The sequence below is a fragment of the Schistocerca piceifrons genome, chromosome 4 (genome assembly GCF_021461385.2).
Source record: "Schistocerca piceifrons isolate TAMUIC-IGC-003096 chromosome 4, iqSchPice1.1, whole genome shotgun sequence".
In the NCBI taxonomy this organism is placed as follows: Eukaryota; Metazoa; Arthropoda; class Insecta; order Orthoptera; family Acrididae; genus Schistocerca; species Schistocerca piceifrons.
The window spans coordinates 316,772,550-316,795,187 of record NC_060141.1 but is presented as its reverse complement, the minus strand read 5'-3'; the positions used below and the strand labels follow the sequence as shown (position 1 = coordinate 316,795,187).

General features: G+C 38.2%; 1 protein-coding gene across 2 annotated transcripts in view; it reads right to left on the bottom strand.

The window, feature by feature from the left end:
- The window catches only part of LOC124796464 (valine--tRNA ligase), a 208,629-nt gene that overhangs the window by 92,118 nt on the left and 93,873 nt on the right, over positions 1 to 22,638 (bottom strand). For both annotated transcript variants that reach the window (XM_047260688.1, XM_047260689.1), the window contains exons 11-12: positions 3,261 to 3,434; positions 1,895 to 2,125 (exon numbers count right to left, since the gene is read on the bottom strand). In XM_047260688.1, the coding sequence (XP_047116644.1) occupies positions 1,895 to 2,125; positions 3,261 to 3,434 (405 nt within the window). The remainder of the gene's footprint in view (positions 1 to 1,894; positions 2,126 to 3,260; positions 3,435 to 22,638) is intronic.

Here is a 22,638-nt window from a genome sequence, read left to right as displayed (position 1 = left end):
ATGTCCTCTGTACCCGCTTCCTTCAATCCTTTTGAGGCTGAGCGGCAAACTTTAGCAATGTGACCTTTTTTATTACATTTGCGACAAACGGCCCAACGCTGGGGGCACTCTGACCGATCATGATGTATAAAGCACGATGCACAGGACGGCAACAGGGGCCGGCGGCCGGAATGCTGTTTACACGCCATGCGGGAGCGGCTGTAACGGCCGGATTGTACCGCTCGCACGTCGTCCACCCTGGACACAGTGGACGCGGCCGCGTCGCACTGCACCGCCGCAACATTGCACCACGCTTCCAGCTGTTGACCTGCGGCGTGAGAGACTTCATACGATTGAGCAATGGACAGGACTTCCTCAAGGGAAGGGTCTTCTAACTGCAGGGCTCGTTGTCAGACCTCCCTATCAGGGGCCGAACGAACAATGACGTCGCATACCATAACGCGAGCATACGACTCTCGCAACCGCTCCGTGACAAAATGACACTTGCGACTAAGACCGTGCAGGGTAGCGGCCCACGCCCGGTAAGACTGATGGGGCTGTTTCTTGCATTGATAGAACTCGACCCTAGCCACCACAACATGCGTGCGACGGCGATAATATGAAGACAGCAATGAACACAATGCGTCAAAAGACAAGGACGAGGGCTCCTGCAACGGCGCTAGCTGCCGCAAAACTTGATACAGCGAGGGAGATATCCAAGACAAGAAGAGAGCACGACATACCTCCGCATCGGCAACATGAAACACCTGGAAATGCTGCCGAAGGCAATGTTCATATGCATCCCAATCCTCCGCCGTCTTGTCATATGGGGGAAAGGGAGGGGGGAACGGCGCTGGAGCAGACGGCGTGGAGAGCAACGCCGGAAGCACTTGTTTCATGAGCTCCGTCTGCTGCTCAACCAAAACCCGCGCTAAATCCTCCATGCCGTGGAGAAGCTGCGAAACCGGAACGACGACGCAACACGCGAAAGAACGACCCTACTCGTCGCCAATTGTGTAGTAACACTGTTCACGTTTATGTCGCACTTCACTTAGTGTAGACCGGGACTGTGTCCTAGGCATGCCCAATGTGGCACGGCCCGTGCTGCCGGAGTTGTTGTTGTTGTTGTTATGCTGGCAGAGGTTGCGTCTGAATTCTCAGATGCCCTCTGGTGGACGGGACTCTGCTTGCGGCAACTACCATCTGTGACGCGCCGTGCCGATGTGCGCCTCCCGCGATCTTTCTGGTGGCTACTGCACAACTATTCATTCATAATGAGAACATGTAAACTGTGCTCTAGAATTTTAATTTCTTTCATATGAAACAATAATAGGGGGTCAGTTCAATGAGGGTTTCAAATATTCTGCAGTAAGCTTAATTTATCTCCCTAATGGTGTATACAGAGAATTAATTCAAAAAAGCTCGAAGAAGGAAATCCACGTATAAAGGCTATAAGGATTTTACAAAGTTTAACTTTAAAAACCAGTCATGTAGGACTTGACAGTTAGAAAATATAAAAATTACTGTAGGATTTTTTTTAGGAAAGCGTTGTGCTGCTATCAACTGATAACAATGATTTAAAATTCATAGACCTTAAACAAAAATAGATTTCTCTTAGTGTGCAGTCAATAAATATATTTATATAGAGTGCTTTAATTTAAATTTATTTATTTTACTTGGGGCTTTGTATTAGCTTTTCACACATACTTCTCATCCATAGAGTTTTGAGTTTCTCAATGCTGCCAAATAACCATCAAAATCTAATTTCAGCACAAATAATTGCCTTTTCTTTGCTTGCCAACAACTGCTATGATCAACAACTGAAACCAGTAATGTAATGCCATAAAAAAATCAACAGAGAAAGAAGAGCCACAATGTATTTGAATGTATAATTAAAAATCTGTATACAACAAACCTCTAAAGATATTCCATGAATGACATCCATAGGATCGATAACATTTCCCAAAGACTTGCTCATCTTCCTACCATGTGCGTCTCGTACCATTGGATGAAGGAATATTTCCTTAAATGGAAGTTTCTTTAGAAGTTTTTGCCCAAAGAATACCATCCTTGCAACCCAAAAGAACAATATGTCATGTCCTGTCTCCAACAGTGTTCCTGGATAAAAAGCCTTCAGCTCTTTTGTCTAGAAAAATAAAGGAAAGAAATTTCATTAATATTAACTGATGTATGTATTTTTTATTCAAATGAACAAACTAGCAACTAAGATGTTAAAAATGAATGACTTTTTATCTTCAATTGTAATAATTTTATTAGCATCTGGTTCAATGTTTTCGATTATTTACCCATGTTCAAATAAAATAACATTATATAGGACACACATAGCTACCAAAGATGTTTATACCTTTTTGCTTGCTGAGCCTTTGCTTTTAAACACATAAGTTAATTATTTAATTTATTAATTTATCACATTTTATATATTTCATCATGGAGAATAACTTTCAGAGATGTGGAGCTAGTCAAGGTATACAAGCAAATTGAAGCAGTTGTTAAGAATCCATTAACATAAAATATTAAACTGATGTAAATTGTGTTCTTTTTAGTTATAGACTAAAGTGTTGCATTAAAACTTCTGCTGCGCAGTAACTATACTATACAACGGGCTAAATGCATACAAAATAAAACTTCAAAAAAAATTGTCCTTATAAATGTGTGTGTCACTCTAATGAATCGCATCTCACAGATCCTGAATGCACTGTACAGTGGCTTGCACAGTATCAATGCAGGGGTTTCTCAGAGGAGTTTACTGGGGACCAACTCTGTTCTTAGTATATATCAATAGTTTTACAGACAATACATGACATGGATAAAAATCTGTTCACACAAGACAATAACAAATAGCCTCTGATAAAACACTAGAAATCCTAGCTGAGAAGGCAAATGAAACTATCAAGAATTGGGTCATGTGTAATAAATTAACAATGGATATAAGGAAACGAATAGCATCAATTTCAGTTTGAAGAACTGTCACTAAACACAAAGTTTTTAGCGATGAATATTGATTGGCCAACTGACATGGACACAATTTCCAAGCTGTAGAAAAGGATAGTAAGAATATCAACTATAAGTAGTAGCCCGGCTCATTGTAAGCAAATATTAAAACAATTGAAGGTCTGCACTAAACAAACTGAGACCAATTACCAATCTGTTGTGCACATCAGGAAAAATATTATCAAGTATTTCACAAAAAGTACTGTGCAAACTGTGGGAGACAAGAGCCAAGTGTTATCATAAGCTAAGAAATGTGAACCAAATCTTACCTCATCTGGCCATCCAAAAACAGAGAAAGGAAACAGCCCTGATGAAAACCAGGTATCCAGGACATCTTCATCTTGTTTCAGTGTAATGTCTGTCAGTGCCACATTGAACCTCTTTGCTGCTTTCTGACGTGCCTCGTCCTCAGTTCGCCCACTTACCCAGTTTTTATCATCATCCTAAAAACATAAACCGAGTATGACAAATGACTGTAACACAAAAAGCTACTAATAGTGTCAATTCAAATTTTGTCAATACATGAAAATGTTTAAGTTTCTGTCTGAAGCATATCAAGATTACTACCAAAACAATGAAGACCTCAAAATGAAAATGTCTGCTGCAAAACAATCCAGTGTGACAACTCAATCAGCCAACTGCTTTTACAAAGCTGCCTTACAAATCAAAAAGAAAGCAAACTAAAGGATTTTACCACCACTAAACATAAAAGAATGTTACATCTTTTCCATGGTGTAGTCAAAGCTGGCAAACTGTATCAGCAGAAAATAAGAACCCATTCTGTTAAACATGATTATCTGTTTTAAGATACAGCCATGAATCATACTATTGATCACTAAAAATAATCTGAAGGTTGAATTTCATGATAAATTATGTACTAACTGAATCACTAAGTAACATGCTTACACAAAATAAATAAGACTAAATGATGCATACATCTGGCCACAATGAACATTATAAAGTATTTACATACATTATAAAAGAGTATTTCTGTTCTGACAACTGATTACTACACAGAGATCTCAGGCAAAGTCACAAATCAACAGAAATGCAAATCACCTTTTGAATGGTATAATGGAAAACAAATCATGCAGAATGTGTCATTAATAGTTTTTAAAATGCTCCTTCTTTTGGTTTATTCTTTCCTTGCACTGAATAATAATAATAATAATAATAATAATAAACTGATAATAGATGCAGAGGTGACATATCAAGCTAAAACTAAACAAAGGTCACTACACTACGCATACATTGATACCAAAAAGCTTTTGATAGTGTACCCCACTCATGGTCACTACAAATATTGGAAATATACAAAGTAGATCCTAAATTGATACAGTTTCTAAACATAGTAATGAAAAATTGGAAAACCACACTTAATATCCAAACAAATTCAAATAATATCACATCACAGCCAATACAGATTAAGCGTGGAATATACCAAGGAGGCTCATTAAGCCCCTTCTGGTTCTACCCTGCTCTGAACCCACTATTCAACATGCTAAATAATACAAATTATGGATAAAATATTACTGGAACATACCACCACAAAACCACACATTTGCTATACATGGATGATCTAAAACTACTGGCAGCAACAAATCAACAACTCAGCCAATTACTAAAGATAACAGAAGTATTCAGCAATGATATAAATATGGCTTTTGGAACAGACAAATGTAAGAAAAATAGTATAGTCAAGGGAAAACAAACTAAACAAGAAGATTACATATTGGATAACCACAGCGACTGCATAGAAGCGATGGAAAAAACAGATGCCTATAAATATCTAGGATACAGACTGAAAATAGGAATAGATAATACAAATATTAAAGAAGAACTAAAAGAAAACTATAGACAAAGAATAACAAAAATACTGAAAACAGAATTGACAGCAAGAAACAAGACAAAAGCTATAAATACTTATGCTATACCAATATTGACCTACTCATATGGAGTAGGGAAATGGAGTAACAGACCTAGAAGCACTCAATACACTTACACAATCACAATACCACAAATATAGAATACATCACATATATTCAGCAACAGAAAGATTCACATTAAGCAGAAAGGAAGGAGGAAGGGGATTTATCAACATAAAAAAACTTCCTTATGAACAGGTAGACAATTTAAGAAAATTCTTTATAGAACGAGCAGAAACTAGCAAAATATACAAAGCAATCACTCACATAAATACATCGGCTACACCATTGCAATTTCATAACCACTTCTACAAACCTTTAGATCACATAACATCAACAGATACGAAGAAAGTAAATTGGAAAAAGAAAACGCTACATGGCAAGCACCCATATCATCTAACACAGCCACACATCGATCAAGACACACCCAACACATGGCTAAGAAAAGGCAATATATACAGTGAGACGGAAGGATTCACGATTGCAATACAGGATCAAACAATCAACACCAGATATCACAGCAAGCATACTATTACAGATCCCAATACTACAACAGATAAATGCAGACTTTGCAAACAACATATAGAAACAGTAGATCACATCACAAGCAGATGTACAATACTAGCAAATACAGAATACACCAGAAGACATGACAATGTAGCAAAAATAATACATCAACAACTTGCCATACAACATAAACTAATAAAACAACACCTTCCCACATACAAGTATGCACCACAAAATGTACTGGAGAATGATGAATACAAATTATATTGGGACAGAACCATTATAACAGATAAAACAACACCACATAACAAACCTGACATCATACTCACCAATAAAAAGAAGAAATTAACACAACTAATCGAAATATCCATACCCAATACAACAAATATACAGAAGATAACAGGCGAAAAAAATTGAAAAATACATCCAACTGGCTGAGGAAGTCAAGGACATGTGGCATCAGGATAAAGTTGACATTATACCAATTATACTATCAACTACAGGAGTCATACCACACAATATCCACCAGTACATCAACGCAATACATCTACATCCAAACGTATATATACAACTACAGAAATCTGTAATTATTGATACATGTTCAATTACCCGAAAGTTCCTAAATGCAATGTAACATATACCGAACAGTTAAAAGGAAGTCACGCTTCATCAAGGTCCGCGTCACTTTCCATTTTTAACCAGACATAACTTCTGAGAAAGGAAAGGAATAATAATAATAATCTGCAACAAATGTGGGCAGCGCCTACATTAAGCTTATTTTTTTCCTTGTTGTTCTGCATGACCTGAATATAGATAACAGTTAAACCAATTCTCTTACAAAGCATGTATAATAATGATGACGATTCCAGACTTCAAGACTTTGTGCCTAAAAATCTAAGAAGCCGACTTTGTCTAGGGTATTGGTCGGATCACAGGTAGAGGATAGTGAATGTTTCACCAGATATGATGGACAGCTGCAAATACAGAATAAGCAGGCCCAGACCAAGGAAAAATAAAACCAAATCCAATTTGCATTTGCATGTGGCAAAGTGGTCAATTTCTGTTCACCAGTTGTGTGGCTGAAATTTAAGTTCTGGAACTGAACCTTTCAGTCTTACCATTAAGTTCAATCAATGAGTCTACTTAACCCCAGCTGATTCCAGGTACAATCATCATGGAGCATTTTGATAATCACAGTATTACAGCATGTGGTCAACCCACCATCAGTACGACTGGCACATGGTCTTTTGGATCCTGGGACGATCAGGTTAAAATGTAGGGTGATTCAACAGAAGAAGTCAGAGTTCTCTGGCCAACTAAAACCAAAGCAAATCCATTTTTTGCAACACTTAACATACAAACTCTTTTGCAATCAGATAAACTTCATAAATTGGGAGATACATTAAAAGAACAGAGGATTCAAATTTACAAAACACAAATGATGGACAATAACACCATGGATTTCAGTAATTATTGTCTTTTTAAAAGTAAAACTGACAAAAGAATACTTAATAATACAATCAATAACAGAGGTAAAAGCCATTGGTAATAGATTAAGGACAATTTCTCTTAAATGTGCAAATAAGGCATACACTTTAAATAATGCCAATATGCCAGTCAATGAGGATAACTGTAAAAAACATTAATAAGTTAATGAAGCTTGGGAAACATTAAAAAGCATCATCTCGAACACTCCCTCACACCATGTTAAAATTTTAATGGGTGGTTTTAATGCTCAATTGGGTAAAGAGAAAAAATACAAGCAAATGGTGGGTAGATTTCCAGTGCACAAATAGACAAACCAAAATGGCCAAAGACTTGTTGAAACATACAAAAATTTTAACCTAAAATCATGCCAACACATTTTAAAAATAACCCTTCTAAACAAAAAACTTGGCAGGTGGCCAATAATTTATTGGGGAATTTCAAATCGATCATGTAGCAATTTCATACCCTAACTACATGGAAATTTTAAATGTCCAAGTTAGGAAAGGGGCTGATGTAGATCATGACCATTATTTAATGTGAATAAAAGTAAAACTTCAACCTCAAAAACTCTTCATAACAAAAAATGTTATTCCAAAACTTGACACTGCTAAAATAACCCCAACTCTAACAAGCAAACTTGACAAAAAAAAAATCCAGCAATTGGCAGAGTCTAAAACAAAAGTTCATCACAACAGCACAAAATTTAATTCCACTTCAAAAGAAACAAAAACACCATTGGTGGAAAGTGGACTATGAAACGGCAGTCTAGGCATGAAGCATTCAAAAATTGGAACAGTAACAAAACTGAAAATACGTACACCACCTTTCCAACTGTAAGAAATGAAACATCTAAATTAATCTGACAGACTAAAAGAAACTACGAAAATCCCAACTATTAGAAATTAAAAAAGACTTCCAAAAGAACAATACAAGAGACTTTTACAAACATTCAAAACAAAACTTACTGGTTACCAACCCCAAGGTCTTTGCTTCAAAACTGAAAATGGCTGCCTGGCTCTTAACAACCAGGAAAATTATAAGGTACTTGCTAATTATTATGAAAAACTATTAAACTGTTCAGAACCAGTGAATAAATTCCAACCACAGCAAGCTAATAACACAAACCCTAACTCTAAAGAACCTTACAAAACTGAAATAATGAAACAAATTAAAAGACTTCAAAACAAAAGCATCTGGAGAAGACAGTATAATTGCAGAACTACTAAAATCTACTGGCCCTAACACTATAAGAGAGATCACTGAACTATAAGGACATATCTGGCAAACTGAGAAAATACCCGAGGACTGGAAAACTGCCCAAATTCATTCACTGCATAAAAAAGGGGATAGAATTGATGTTAATAATTACTAAGGAATCTCTCTTCTCCCTGTTACATACAAAATTCTCTCAGTTAGGATCTAAAATTGACGAATACCAAGCAGGCTTTAGACAAAACAGATCCTGTCCATAACAAATTCTTAATTTAAAACTAGTCCTTAGGCACCAAAGGATTTCTGGTAACAATATTGTATGTACGTTTGTGGATTTTATGAAGGCCTACAGCTCAGTTGATCTTGAATCTCATTCCCAAACTTTAACAGAGCAAGGACTGGATGATAAAACTCTAACACTGATTAAGGAAATGTTAAGTGACACTAGCTCTAAATTTAAATTCATGGGAGAAATTTCTGAACCACTTGATATACAGACTGGTGTTAGACATGGAGATGGACTCTCCTCATTACTGTTTAACTGTGTTTTGGAAAAGGTGATTACAAAATGGCGAGAGCAAAAGTAGAGTCAAAATATATATCAATCAATCAAGTTGGGCAAAAGTAATATTAGAGTGGATTGCCTTGCCTTTGCAGATGAACTGACAATTTTAACTAAGGATATTACCACAGCTCAAAAACAAATTGAAAGTCAAAGAAATTGTACAAAAAGTAGGGCTACAAATATAATTGAAAAAACGGAATACATGACATGCAACAAACAAGCACCAAAGTTTCTGAAAAGCTGCAAACAAAGATTGCCGTCAAAAAATGGCAACTGCATTCAGATTAACACAAAGTATTTACAATAAAAAGTCATTTTCTGTATTCAGTAAGCTTAGGCATTACAGCTCTGTAATCAAACCTGAATCTCTTTATGGAGCAGAAATTTTAATTTTAAATAGGAAAAGAGTTATTGAAGAAATTCAAAAGAAAAAAAGAAAGATTATAACGTAAATGTTAGGCCCCAAAATTACTGATGGAGAAACTTATAGGCTGAGAAATAATAAGGGAATAGAAGAATACACAGACATACATGGGGACGAGAGGAAACAAAGACTTAAATTTTACAGCCATATTAAAAGAATGGCACCCATTAGGTTGACAAAACAAATAGCTGAATTCTACAAAAACAAAACTACGGCCAAAACTGAGCCAATTAAATGGATCACTGCGATTAAGGAGAACCTTAAATTAGTCTGCATGACTCTGGCAGACGTTACAGATAGAAAAACATTCGGGCAAAAGATATTTGCTTGGAAAGTTGGTCAGACAAAAATTAGAAAGTGGACTGGAACACCGTGCTCTGGTGAAACAAAGAGACTTCATTCTGAAAGGACGAAACAAATCTGGACACAAAGGAAGGCCAACCACCAAAAGTAACATTGATGGATTGTACCTCGTGTGGTCCTATTGGGCCGCATGTGTGTATATAAAATGAGAGACAATATTTGAAATTAGTGCTTGACAACAGTTTTTCAAATACAGGTGTTAAAACTACTAAAATGAAACTGAATGAAAAGTCCAATGGTCCACTGTAGTTGTATTTGTTCAGATCACTTATAAAGTCACACAACTGGTTTCACAACTTTTAAGTTGCGTTTTCTGGTGAAAGTATCTGTACAAACTGGTTTTTTTAAATCAATGCACTTAACTGAGATGTCCTAAAATACTGAATAACTAGACTTAAACAGGGGAGAAAATATTATGCATCAAGCTAGGAGTCTGGTGCAGATCACATACCCTCCACAAGAACAGCCTTACATATACTTCATAAATACAACTTATGAGTTCATACTAAAAGAAAGTTACTTACAAATGCTATGTCATAGGTTATAGAACGCCGCAGAGTAAGTTTTCAACACTCCTAAATTGATTTTTTAAAAAAAACCCATAGTCAGTTGATAAAAAAACCATGGCCACAATGAATGTCATGTCTAAAACGGAAGAATAGAATTAGGAATCATAACTGTTCCTTAATTAAGAAACAGTGAAACAGAAACTCAAATGAAAAACAGATGGGGACCAACACCATGTGACATAGATCAACTGCCAGAAAACAGAACTGACCTGTGTTACATTGTGAATTGTATACTTTCTGATGCTTTTGTCGGCCTGTGTCAAGTGACAAAATGCCCCTCATACATGTTAATCAGGGAATTTCTGGGCCCTGTAGTGACTGAAGAATAAAATAAAGTTAGTGATGAGTGTAATGCATTGAAATCTACTGAATATTATTTTAACTGTTAATGTGGGTCCATCAATGACCGAAATGAAGAAGCGTATGCTGCCACTCAAACATAGCGAAAGCTGACACACTCATGTGTATTTGCCACCAACACAGCAGCTGACAATAAGCTAAGAGGGTCTCACGTGTTGTTCATAGCATGTGCTGTGGCTGCTGTCCAGGTACTGAGACGGTGACGGAAATTGAACTAACATGAGCAACACGGAAAATAAGAAAGCACGACTTTAGTGCTCTGCTGAGGACTTATGGTCACCACACAATCTATTACACTTGGCTCTCTGTGTTACATAAAACTGAAACTGACCAATACTAAATATAACAGTGTTGCAAAGACGAACTATTTATTTCTGAATAATTAAAGCAATGTAGACATTCAATGGATCAGAAAACCTCTAAGTGGACCAGCAGTGGGTGTAAACATGAATGTTACCATAAAAAACTGTAATGAGCTAACCAACATGATTAGAAAGTTGGGCAGCCTAATTTAAAATTTAAATAGAAAAAATTTACCAATAAAGCTTGGTGCTCTAACCCAATTTGATTACTGAGAGTATTATCAGCAGACTGTCTCATGGACTTCATTATATATCTTTCCTCAAGCACATTTAAAACAGTTCCCTTCCTCTTTTTATGTAGTACCTATAAGTTGTTATGGAGATTTGAAATAGAATGTTGATTATGACTTAAGTGTCTCCTGTATGCTTTATTAAAAACAGTCAGGTTGACCACTAATAACTGTTTCATGCATCACTCAGTACTGCTGTTTCAGCTTTCAAATCTCCTTTCTTTTGAACAGTCAACAACACAACAAAAATGTCTTTGATTCACTATTTTTAAATTATTTATAACTGTCTGAATTTCTTTAGAAGTACTCTCAACCACTGTTGGCATTAGGCTGGACGAGAAGCACTTCCTCTGAACAAAATTTCTTTACTGTTAACATTATCAATTTCTTTCTTGTTCAAGCATTCAACACCTCAACTATAAGGTGAAATATTACCTTCACTCCATCCATTATTTATATTCCATCAACGACTTTCTATCAGTGCAACAGAAGGAAGAACTATTGACGAATCACTGTGATCCACTTGTTATTTAATGATGTGTAGAATACTGCTGATCTTGTACATCCCCTTTGACATGCAGTTTATTACTGAATCATTCACATATCACAAAGAAATTGCTATCTAATAAAACTATGCTGGGAAATTTAATATATATAGTAACACTGTTCAATTAAACAGCTGTGAAAATCCATACACAGTTGATGAATATTTCTAAGAAGTCTACACCTTCCTTTTCAATATCTGATAACATGCTCATTCGAGTGAAGAATATCCCGAAATTGCAGTCACATGTGGCAATATCAACAAATCATTTGAGAACTGGAAATTAGAGGTTTATGGAAGAAACAATGCACAGGCATATTAGAAGGGCCTTTTCATATGAAATTTTAGCCATAAGAATCTTTGTGTAAGACAAGTGCAACATTTGTAGAATACTGGCCAAAGCATTCGCAAAATCAAAATTCTGACGGATGCTAGCACAATTTGAAAAAACACCCCACTGATTTTTTGCATCAATTTGTTACTGTGTATAAGCCGTGAGTGTACCACCTCATGCCAGAAATGAAATAAAGATGAAAGTAATGGATGATAGCTTGGGGGTCTGCACTAAAAAGTGTTGTCACTCCATCAATCAAATTCTAAAATGCCATTCTTTGCCACTGCAACCACTTGCACTGTCCTCTGAATTTCTTTGATGATTCTAACATATTTTACCTCCAATAGATGGTCTTCTATTTTCTCTTTTGATCTGCCATTAGTTTTCTTTCCCAAATTTTTTCCCTCCAATGTGTTTGTTAAAATTTGTTTCTATGAAAAGTCAAAAAAGTTTTTTTCATTTTTTAAATAGTATCTAGGTGATGTCTTCACTTACTGATTTTTTCACGTCTTCCCTGATCCTCTTCATCCTTCTTTAAAGGTGCATTTCAATTATTTCTAAGTATTTTTTCTGGCTTCAACAGTACACAACCTTCATGGCTATACAACAGAACATTCCATAAGAATGTCTTGATCTTGATAGTTTGTTTTCTTTTATCTTTCCTTTTCTAGACTAAATGACTTATCAGTTCTCTTTCACTGAAAGCACATTTTGCTCTTGTTATTCATTTTCATATTTTCATGCTGCATCTGATCTCTTCTGTAATTAAGGCACCTAAATAACAAAACATATAATCTTTTTCTGGTTTTCAATTCTAATGTCAGATGTGTTTCATACCATTTTTTACTATTGAATTTAAGTTGTGTCAAATGCCTTTTTTAAATTAGTAAAGGGTTTGTAAGTATCCCTATTTCAACCGAAAATTTTCTCTCCACAAGCTCTCGATTGCTGTAGTGCTATTTTAGATATGAAGTTAAGTTTATCTTCAAATTATTGTTCTGTTTGAAATTTTATTCTATTTTTTGTCACTAGTGTTAGGTGTTTCTTTAAGCTGCAACTGAAAGTATTCTTATTATCTGTAATTTGTGCTATTTATGGTTATCTCTTTTTTTAAAGAATGAGTTTTGTCTTGCTGCCTAGGATGAAGTCTTTTCTTTACTAATGTTCATTGAAATACTCTTTCCATCTGTCAACTACTTGTCTACATTCAGTGATAAGTTTCCTTATTTATCTCTTATTACAAATGACCTTGGCCTCCACTTGAATCGCAGTTTTCAATCTCTCTGCCTAGTTTATACCTCATTCCACTATTAAAGTCTGTTTCCAGGAGAAAAATTGTTGCTGCAAAAAGACTGCTCTTTAAGGCAATTAAAAATGTAGTGCTACTTAAAGAAGACGTATACGGTGAAGCGTTAGAACAAAACAGCAATCCCTCCACATCCCTAGGTAAAGCATAAAAATGATACTTCATATGAATTCTCTAGTTATACTGCTGTTTCTACTAGATTTCAAAGCATAAAATGTCTTTAGATGGGAAGTGCATTTTATTGCCTTTTGTAATTGTAAAGGAAAAGGAAGATGACTGAAAACAGAAAATTTGAACATAGAAAGAGTCAACCCGTATGGAGTTAGGCAATGATATGATTGGTGATATCATAAATATGCTGCATCATCGGAACAAACCAAAATAATTGCATGGTCACTGAAGAAAACTTCACATGCCCAGATAGTTAAATAAGCATTTTACTGAATGACTGGTTTCGATAGAGCTATGTTGTTATCATCAGTTCTTATGCTTCTAATAAGATCCTGCAGATCGCCCCCACACCGACCTTGTCAAGAATATAAAAAGAACTGCAGTTGATATTACTTTCAGCTGTCAGAAAGGCTATGGCCAGCATTTTCAGAGCAAGTAAATGGGGTTCTTCTCATTGATTAGCTGCAAATATGCATGATTCAATGGCTAAGTGGGTGTCAGACAACAAAGTTCCAAGGTCCAATCTTCAATCAGTCAAATATTTTTAATTTGGCGCTTACAGATTCTTTCACCTATCGCAATGAATTGTCAATGTGAAAATGTAAAGATGAACCATGTTAAACCATATGGTTGGTTGGATTAGTCAGCTCAAACGTCAAGAGAAGGCAGGAGCAATCCCCACCAGTAAGACTGTGGTGTTAAAACTAACCTTCGAGTTAATGACAGTATTACTTACTTACCTTGTATGGGATAACAAAAACAGGCAAATAACGCACACATCTCCTGCATCACACAGATGAAAAAGTACATGGCAAGAGGTCAGCCAAAAATGATTTTTTACCATGAACATTGCACATGCCCTTGAAGGTGTTATTGGAAATGGTAAACACAAAGGATTTGAAGTTCAAATCATTGGAACACCTATCCTATTCAACAGCTGTGGCACCCTCTGACTTTCACTTATTTCCACTTATACACAGATTTGTGTTTGGAAAACAATCTTGATCCCGCAACAAAAATAAGTGTGTAGCTTTAAAACTGATTCTCTCTCACTGTAAATCTGTGAAGTTTTCAACCTGCCCTAATACATAAAAATATGTTGCAATTGGAGGGCTCAACAACAAGTAGTGTTTTCTTACTTTTGTGATGAATGACTTGGAGGTTCAAAGAGATGTAACAATTACACCTAACACAGTGACACCAAAATTTTGTAATATTGTATCATCACACCTGCATATTTCCCTCATGAAAAACAGTGATGCTACAGTATATTTCAAGCTGTACTAGGATGTTAAAGTCACTTGTATTATTTTTCAGTGATGCTCCTTCAGTAGAAAAGTGACATAAATGCAAAGTTGGTTGTTATAGTAAAAAATATTTCTTGATAAAGTCAGAGAGAGTACTACAATGTCACAATCTGAGTCTCAAGACTACCACATTTTCTAGGTTGCATATTCACAAAATATTGTAGCATGAAAATTATTGTGTTGTGTACTACAACCAGTAAACACTGTATCACTAGTCTTCCCTGAAGATGTTCACAGTCTTCAACTGGTGCTTCATCTCTCATTTCAGAAACCTTTTGTGCAGGAGACATTCCATTTGAAGCATTTTATTACCTTTACCTGTGCTCTATAAAATCCTTATGTCTTTCTTGCTAGTTCATACTCATGCTGCACATAATCAAAGAACAAATAATTTGCGAGTAGTAAGAAGTTTCCTGAATCTTTAAGTCCTTTCATTTAGCAGTGTAACTGATACTGAAACAATATACAACTAATCAAGCTCAATAGGGGTGAGCAATAAATCACATATCTGTTATAAATCACAGCAATTGAGAAGTCTCAGATATCACAATAACAACTTTACAAAATCTGGCTGTGATTTCAGTCACAACTAGGAGTCACAAGCATTTAACATTCAACACCGTGTGCCATCTCTTGGCCTAATTTCGTACTTCTTTATGTGAACCTTTTGTCTAGCTGTGATTCCAGTGACAAGTCACAAGTAGAAGTCGCAATTAGCAACTAAAAAGCACAGTTAACATTCATGCCATGTGCCATCTGATGGCCTAAGTTCATACTACTGTTTTTCTTTGTGACACGCTATCAAGTCTTAACTATGATTTCTGTGACAAGTTGCAAGTATAAGTCACAGGCAACAACTAAAAAGTGCAGTTAACATTACGTGCTGTATGCCATCTGTTGAACTACATCTGAACTTCGTTCTAAGAATCTTGTGTCTCACAATACAGATGTATTACATATTTATGGTCGAAGAAATGATCCAAGTAACTAATTTGCTCTGATAAAAAAATTATACTCAGTTGAGAACTGATGCTGCAGAGAAATGTGATGGTCGAATAAAGGTTGTGCTATTAGACAGACCTATCGCATAGCCTGGAATTATTGTGTCATACTTAAACACACTTTTCATCATTAAAGCTAAAACTGCAGGGTAATTTAAGAAGAAAAAAAATCAATATGGCTCCGATGAGTATTTGATGTGTATTACACAAACATATTGTACATGAACTACTAAAAATGCAATCTGGTGTCTGCTATGTAACTTTTACCAAATTGTTAACAACTGTATTCACAAGATGGATATTTTTTTCCGAAAGTACAATAAGCAGTTAAATTTTTGTCTGTATTTTCAAATATTGCATGAATTTTATTCCCAATGTCAACTTCTAACTGTAAGATCAAAACTTTCCTCTGTTTTCACTTGCCCATCGTCAGCCTTAAAACACACAACCTTCCAACCTAAACACAGACCTTGGGCTATGCTACAGATCAGTCGGTTATCACAACCAACATACATTGCGCGAGGAATGGACGGATCAATATCCCACACTAGCCAGTCTTTATCACTAAATAGATGGCAGAAAATTTTGGGGTATAGGATGGCTTAAACAAGGTATGAATGGAATGTTCACAGTGTAGTTCACATTTATTTATCATCCCTTTCAAATTACATAATGACTTCAATGACACACTGTACCAAACTCAATTTGCACACTTATGCTATCAATTATGGCTCTTTATACACTGCAAATTCTTCAAGAGTCGTTTTGAATCTTCACGATTATCTCTTTTAGATGTGGTTGGGTTGGTTGGTTGGTTCGTTTAAAAGGAAAGGGGAGGGGAGGGGAGGGGAGGGGAGGGGAGGGGGGGGGGGGGCGGCGGAACAGCACCTAACTGCAAGCTCATCGGTCTCTTGTTCCCAGTAGAACAGTTACCCAAGGGACAACAAACACTACAAAGACGAAACAGGACAAGAAAAGCACAGAGACATGCAAGAAACAGGGAGAAGAGATTAAAAGCAAGAAAGCAGATTACCATGGCTGGCTGACCATGAGAATAAAAAAGGACAAGCCAGCCACTCTGCAACTTATTAAAACCTCCACCCTAAAAGCCCTAGGGTGGAGGACACATAGGGACAAAGGATGTGCGCTAAAACTCAGATCAAATGATAAAAGCCACCCTCACAAATAAAAAGTAAAACTAAAGCTGTTGTTGAAGCATTGTTGCCCAACACCGAAGGTAGGGTGCCGGGAAAGTTAGAAGTCCACTGCAGAGCAGTTAGAAGTGAGCACAGTCCAGCAAGAGCTGGACAACTGTCATTTGGGAGCCACAGTGACACTGAGGTGGGACCTCAAGACGGAGGAGGTAATCATGTGAGAGCCACGTATGACCAATGCGGAGTCGACAAAGGACAACTGATTCCCTGCGAGAAGCCACACATTTGCAGTCTCCTTAATGACATGCAATTTGTTGTGCATACTGTTATGCCACTCCATCTCCCAAAGCCGAAAAACCTTGCGGCATAAGACAGAATGCAGGTCAGTTTCAGAGATGCCCATCTCCAGGAGCGGTTTCCATGTAGCCTGCTTGGCCAGCCTGTCAGCAAGTTCGTTGCCTGGGATTCCGACGTGTCCTGGGGTCCACACAAACACCAATGGACGACTGGACCGTTCCAGGGCAGAGAAGGACTCCTGGATGTTCGCGACCAAAAGATGCCGAGGGTAGCACTGGTCGATAGCTTGTAAGCTGCTGAGGTAGTCGAAACAGAGAAGAAACAACTCACCAGGAAAGATGTACTGAAGTGCACGAGATATGGCCACAAGCTCTGCAGTGAATACACTGTAGCCAGCAGGCAAGGAATGCCGTTCAATATTGCCTCTGTGGACATAGGCGAAGCCAACATTACCATCAGCCATCGTGCTATCAGTGTAAACAACTTCAGAGTCCCAGAACATGTCAAGAATCGAGAGGAAGTGACAGTGGAGAGTGGCAGGGTTAACAGAGTCCTTAGGGCCATGTAAAAGGTCCAGACGAAGCTTTGATCGAGATGTACATCATGGAGGTGTATGTGAAGGGACCTCAAGTATAGGTGGTAAAGGGAAGGACTCCAGTTTGGAGAGAAGAGACCGCACGCGAATTGCAGTCGTGAGCATGACCTGGGCTGCCAATGAGGGAGATGAACTGCCATGGGTGGGCAAAAGAGATGATAGTTCAGATGCTCAGCAGAACTACGATTCTGTGAAACATAACTGGAGAGCAGTTGAGCAGGTTACATCCACAATTAAGGGACTCCGGCCTCCACCGGGACACTGGTCACCGGACTCATACTAAAAGCTCCTGTCGTTAGGCGAATGCCACAGTGGTGCACTGGGTCGAGAAAACGCAACGCTGAGGACACCGCCGAACCGTAAACCAGACTCCCATAGTCAAGGCAGGACTGAAAAAGGGCTCTGTAGAGTTGCAGCAGCATAGAGCAATCTGCAACCCAGTTGGTGTTGCTCAGGCAGTGGAGAACATTGAGGAGCTGCCAGCATTCCCGCTTAAGCTGACGAAGGTGAGGTAGCCAAGTCAATCAGGCATCGAAAATCAGTCCTAAGAATCGATATGTCTCCACTACAGTGAGTGGATTGTGAGTAAGGTGAAGTTCTGGTTCTGGATGAATGGTGCGACGCCAACAGAAATGCATGACACACAACTTCCTGGCTGAAAACTGGAAGGCCATGACTGCTACAGCCCATGACTGCTCCTTGTGAGTGGCTCCCTGTAGGTGCCGCTCAGCAACACCAGTACTGGAAGAGCAATATAAAATGCAAACGTCATCTGCATACAGAGAAGGGGAGACAGATGGCCCTACAGCTGCTGCTAGTCCGTTAATGGCCACTAAAAATAGAGAAACACTCAATACAGAGCTCCTGTGGAACACCATTATCCTGAGTACGTGGGGAACTATGGGAGGCACCAATTTGGATATGAAAAGTACAGAGCAACAGGAAGTTTCGGATAAAAATTGGGAGTGGGCCCCGGAGACCTCGCTCATACAATGTGGCAAGTAGTTCATATGCTTTACGTAAGTCAAAAAAGACCTCGCTCATACAATGTGGCAAGTAGTTCATATGCTTTACGTAAGTCAAAAAAGACAGCATCCAGGTGTTGGCATCTGGAAAGGGCTGTTCAGATGGCAGACGCTAGGGACACAAGATTACCAGTGGTAGAGCGACCCTGGCGGAAGCTGCCCTGACATGGAGCCAGTAGGCCACGTGACTCCAGGATCCAACCCAACTGCCGACACACCATACATTCCAGCAGCTTACAGAAAAGGTTGATAAGGCTGATGGGCCAATAGCTATCCACATTAAGCGAATTTTTAATGGGTTTTAGCACCGGAATGATGGTGCTCTCCCGCCACAGCAATGGAAAGATGCCATTGCACCAGATATGGTTGAAGATGATGAGGAGATGTCGCTTGTCATCAGACGAGAGATGTTTAATCACCTGACTGTGGATCTGATCCGGCCCTGAAGCTGTGTCGGGGCAATGTGCAAGGGTGCTGAGGAGCTCCCACTCTGTAAATGGGGCATTATAGGGTTCACTGTGGCATGTAGTGAACGAAAGGACTTTCCTTTCCATTCGCCATTTGAGAGTGCGAAAGGCTGGGGGATAGTTCTCCGTTGCGGAGGCTCCAGCATAGTGTTCAGCAAAGTGCCCGGTAATTGCGTTTGCATCGGTACAGAGCACGCTATTGATGGTAATGCCAGGGACACCTGTTGGGGTATGGTACCCAAAAAGACATCTGATTTTTGTCCAGACTTGGAAAGGCGACATATGGCACCCAATGGTTGACATGTACCTCTCCCAACACTCCTGTTTCCGTGATTTTATAAGCAGGCGAACATGGCCACGGAGACGCTTGAAGGCTATTAGGTGTTCTACGGAAGGGTGTTGCTTATGTCTCTGTAGAGCTCGCCGACGATCTTTAATTGCCTCAGTGACTTCAAGCGACCACCAAGGGACTGCCTTTCGCTGGGGGAACTCCAGAGAACAAGGGAAAGCAATTTCCGCTGCAGGAATTATCGTTGTGACCTGCTCAATCACAATATTTAGCAATTGCTAATGGTCGCTTGGTTGTTAGTCTCTTTACATACTCTACCCTTATTTACTTTCTATATATTTCAGTTTAACTAACTGTTCACATACACACAAACGGAAACTCCAGTTTGGAATATCAACAATATTAGGAAAAGGATAGAGTGTTGCTCACCATGAAGATGACCTGTTGAACTGCTGTAAAACAGTCTTTTTGTTGTGCCTGTCTGCAACTCAATGAGTCATTTCTATGGTGAGTAGCAATCTATACTTTTCTGAGAGAGAGAGAGAGAGAGAGAGAGAGAGAGAGAGAGAAGGGGGGGGGCGGCATGGGCATGTCACAGATATATCTAAATAAGGCCTCAGAGATAATAATAGACCTTTGCACTGACCAGCAGTTCCATGACATCCCATGAGAGTCGGTCCAATACAACCAAGAAATGTGGGAGTTAGTTTAGCATCTGACACCAATAACATGTACTCATGACACCATAAGTACCACAGAGATAAGACACATAATGGATCCTGTCATGATCACAGAGACATGGCTATAATGTCATGATCACAGAGACTTGGCTATAATTAGATATTAAATATGCTTGGGGTTCTGTGTTCTCTAGATCTACACCAATTTTATCACAAGGATTTCATACTAAATACACATGCCATTTAATGCAGACATACACAATAAGCATGCAACATTACACTTCTATTGTTATGTATACAAAATGTGTGTATGTTATAGACATTGATTTGTACATATTTATTGTTTATCCCTTGTATCAGATGCCACCAGTGATGGGTTATATGCCTCAACAACAGTCTAGCAGTTAAATATTTTACACACAGCTCATGGTGTACAGCAAAGTATCTTTTAACAAATATTTACAAACTGTGGAGCACCAAACATATAAGATTTTCATTCCCTTCTATTAAGTCTTTCTTTCCCTAAATGAAATTTCCTCGAAATGTGTATGTCCATAAAAATGTTATTATATATCTCATTTTCAACTTTGTATGTCAATGCATGCACAGTACACTAAGGCATATCAACAGAATTATAAAACAAAACAAACAATGGAAAATCCCAGAAGGAATGTAACAATACTATGAAAGAGATAGTTGCTACTCACCATATAGCGGAGACGCAGAGACAAGGTCTTTGTTGGAAATAGACAACCAACACACACACACACACACACACACACACACACACACACACACACACACGAGACCAGTCTCTGGCTGCTGTGGCACACTTATAAAAGAGTACATTTTAAACTTACAGATAACAACCACCTCAGTTAAGTACATTTTCATATCTTTTAAAGTGTGCCAATACTTAATACTCAGTATTTTAGTTACCAAATGATGTTGTATTAACAGAATTTTAATTCATATTTATCAGCTTGCCTTTATCTGTCCTGCCACTGAAATGAAGAATGCTTGGAAGACATCCACACAATGTCAACAATGGACTTATATTACTTTACCTCATAATTCAAACTGCAGATGTAAAATAGCACACGAGTTGAGCCAGCAGAAAAGCAGCAGTGAAAGAGCTACATTTGCATTACTTTTTATATGAACTGAGGTGATGCCCAGAGAACACTTGTGCACTTAGTTAAATTACTGAAACATTTCACTTTCATCACTTTGTTTCTCTAACTTTCAAGCTTTTTAATTGAGGTTTAGCATGCAGATGGACAATGATGCTGCAAGGAAACAAGCACTCACCAGACTACAGTTCATATGGCGAGAGAAGAGCTCTGACTGCTGACGCAGGATTGGCGCACGTGCTTTGCACATCCGTGATGGCCAATCAGATAGTGAGCTTTTGTTTACGTTACCATGACAATGCCCCAGAGTTGCCATAGTGCTGGAGACAACTGCTGGCTCACTGTGCGTACGTGTGGAATACTGGCAACTGCGCCGCCAGCTGTCAGAGCTCTTCTCTCGACATACGAAGTACAGGTAAGAAAATATGCAAGTGGTGGTCTTAACCTGTGTTCAAACTGTGGTTACTCCAATTATAAACTCAAAATTGTATGCAAATGTTCCTGTCTGATTGTTGTTCAACTTGTTGCTCACCAGTCCAAAAATGGTCTGTGTCCCCCCCCGCCCCCCCCCCCCCTCCCACTAACATACAACAAGTGGATTTTGCTCATTTGAAGGACTGAAATGGTGTGGATTCTTCATTCACATGAAGAAATGAGTGATATCCACAGTGGATCTCAAACTGAGTCCACATTTCTAGATTTCCAGAAGGCTTCTGACACTGTTCCTCAGAAGTTGCTTCTAACCAAATTGTATGCCTTTGGGCTGTGAAATATCATTTAAGTTGTGCAACTGGATTCATGACTACCTGTCAGAAAGGTAAAATTTCATACTAACTGATGGAAAATCATCACGTAAAATGGAAGTGATACCTGGCGTTCCCCAAGGAAGTGTTATTAAGCCCACTATTGTCGCTACTATTCCTAATCTACATAAATGATTTAAAGATTGTTCGCAGAGGATGCTGTCATTTATCACTGGAAAAAGTCATCAGAAGGTCAAAATCAATTACGCAATTATTTAGAGAAGATGCCTGCCTGGTGCAAAAAGTAGCAACTGACTCCAAACCATAAATATGTGAGGTCATCCATATAAGTACTAAATGAAATCTGTTAAATTTTGGCTACATGATACATCACACAAACCCAAAGGCTGCAAATTCCTCTAAGTGCCTAGGGATTACAATTACAAACAATTTAAATTGGAAGAACCACATAGAAAATGCTGTGGGAACAGTTAACCAAAGACTGTGTTTTACTGGCAGAACATTTAGAAGATGCAACAGATACACGAAAGAGATCCCCATGCTTTTCTGGAATATTACTGCACAGTATGGGATCC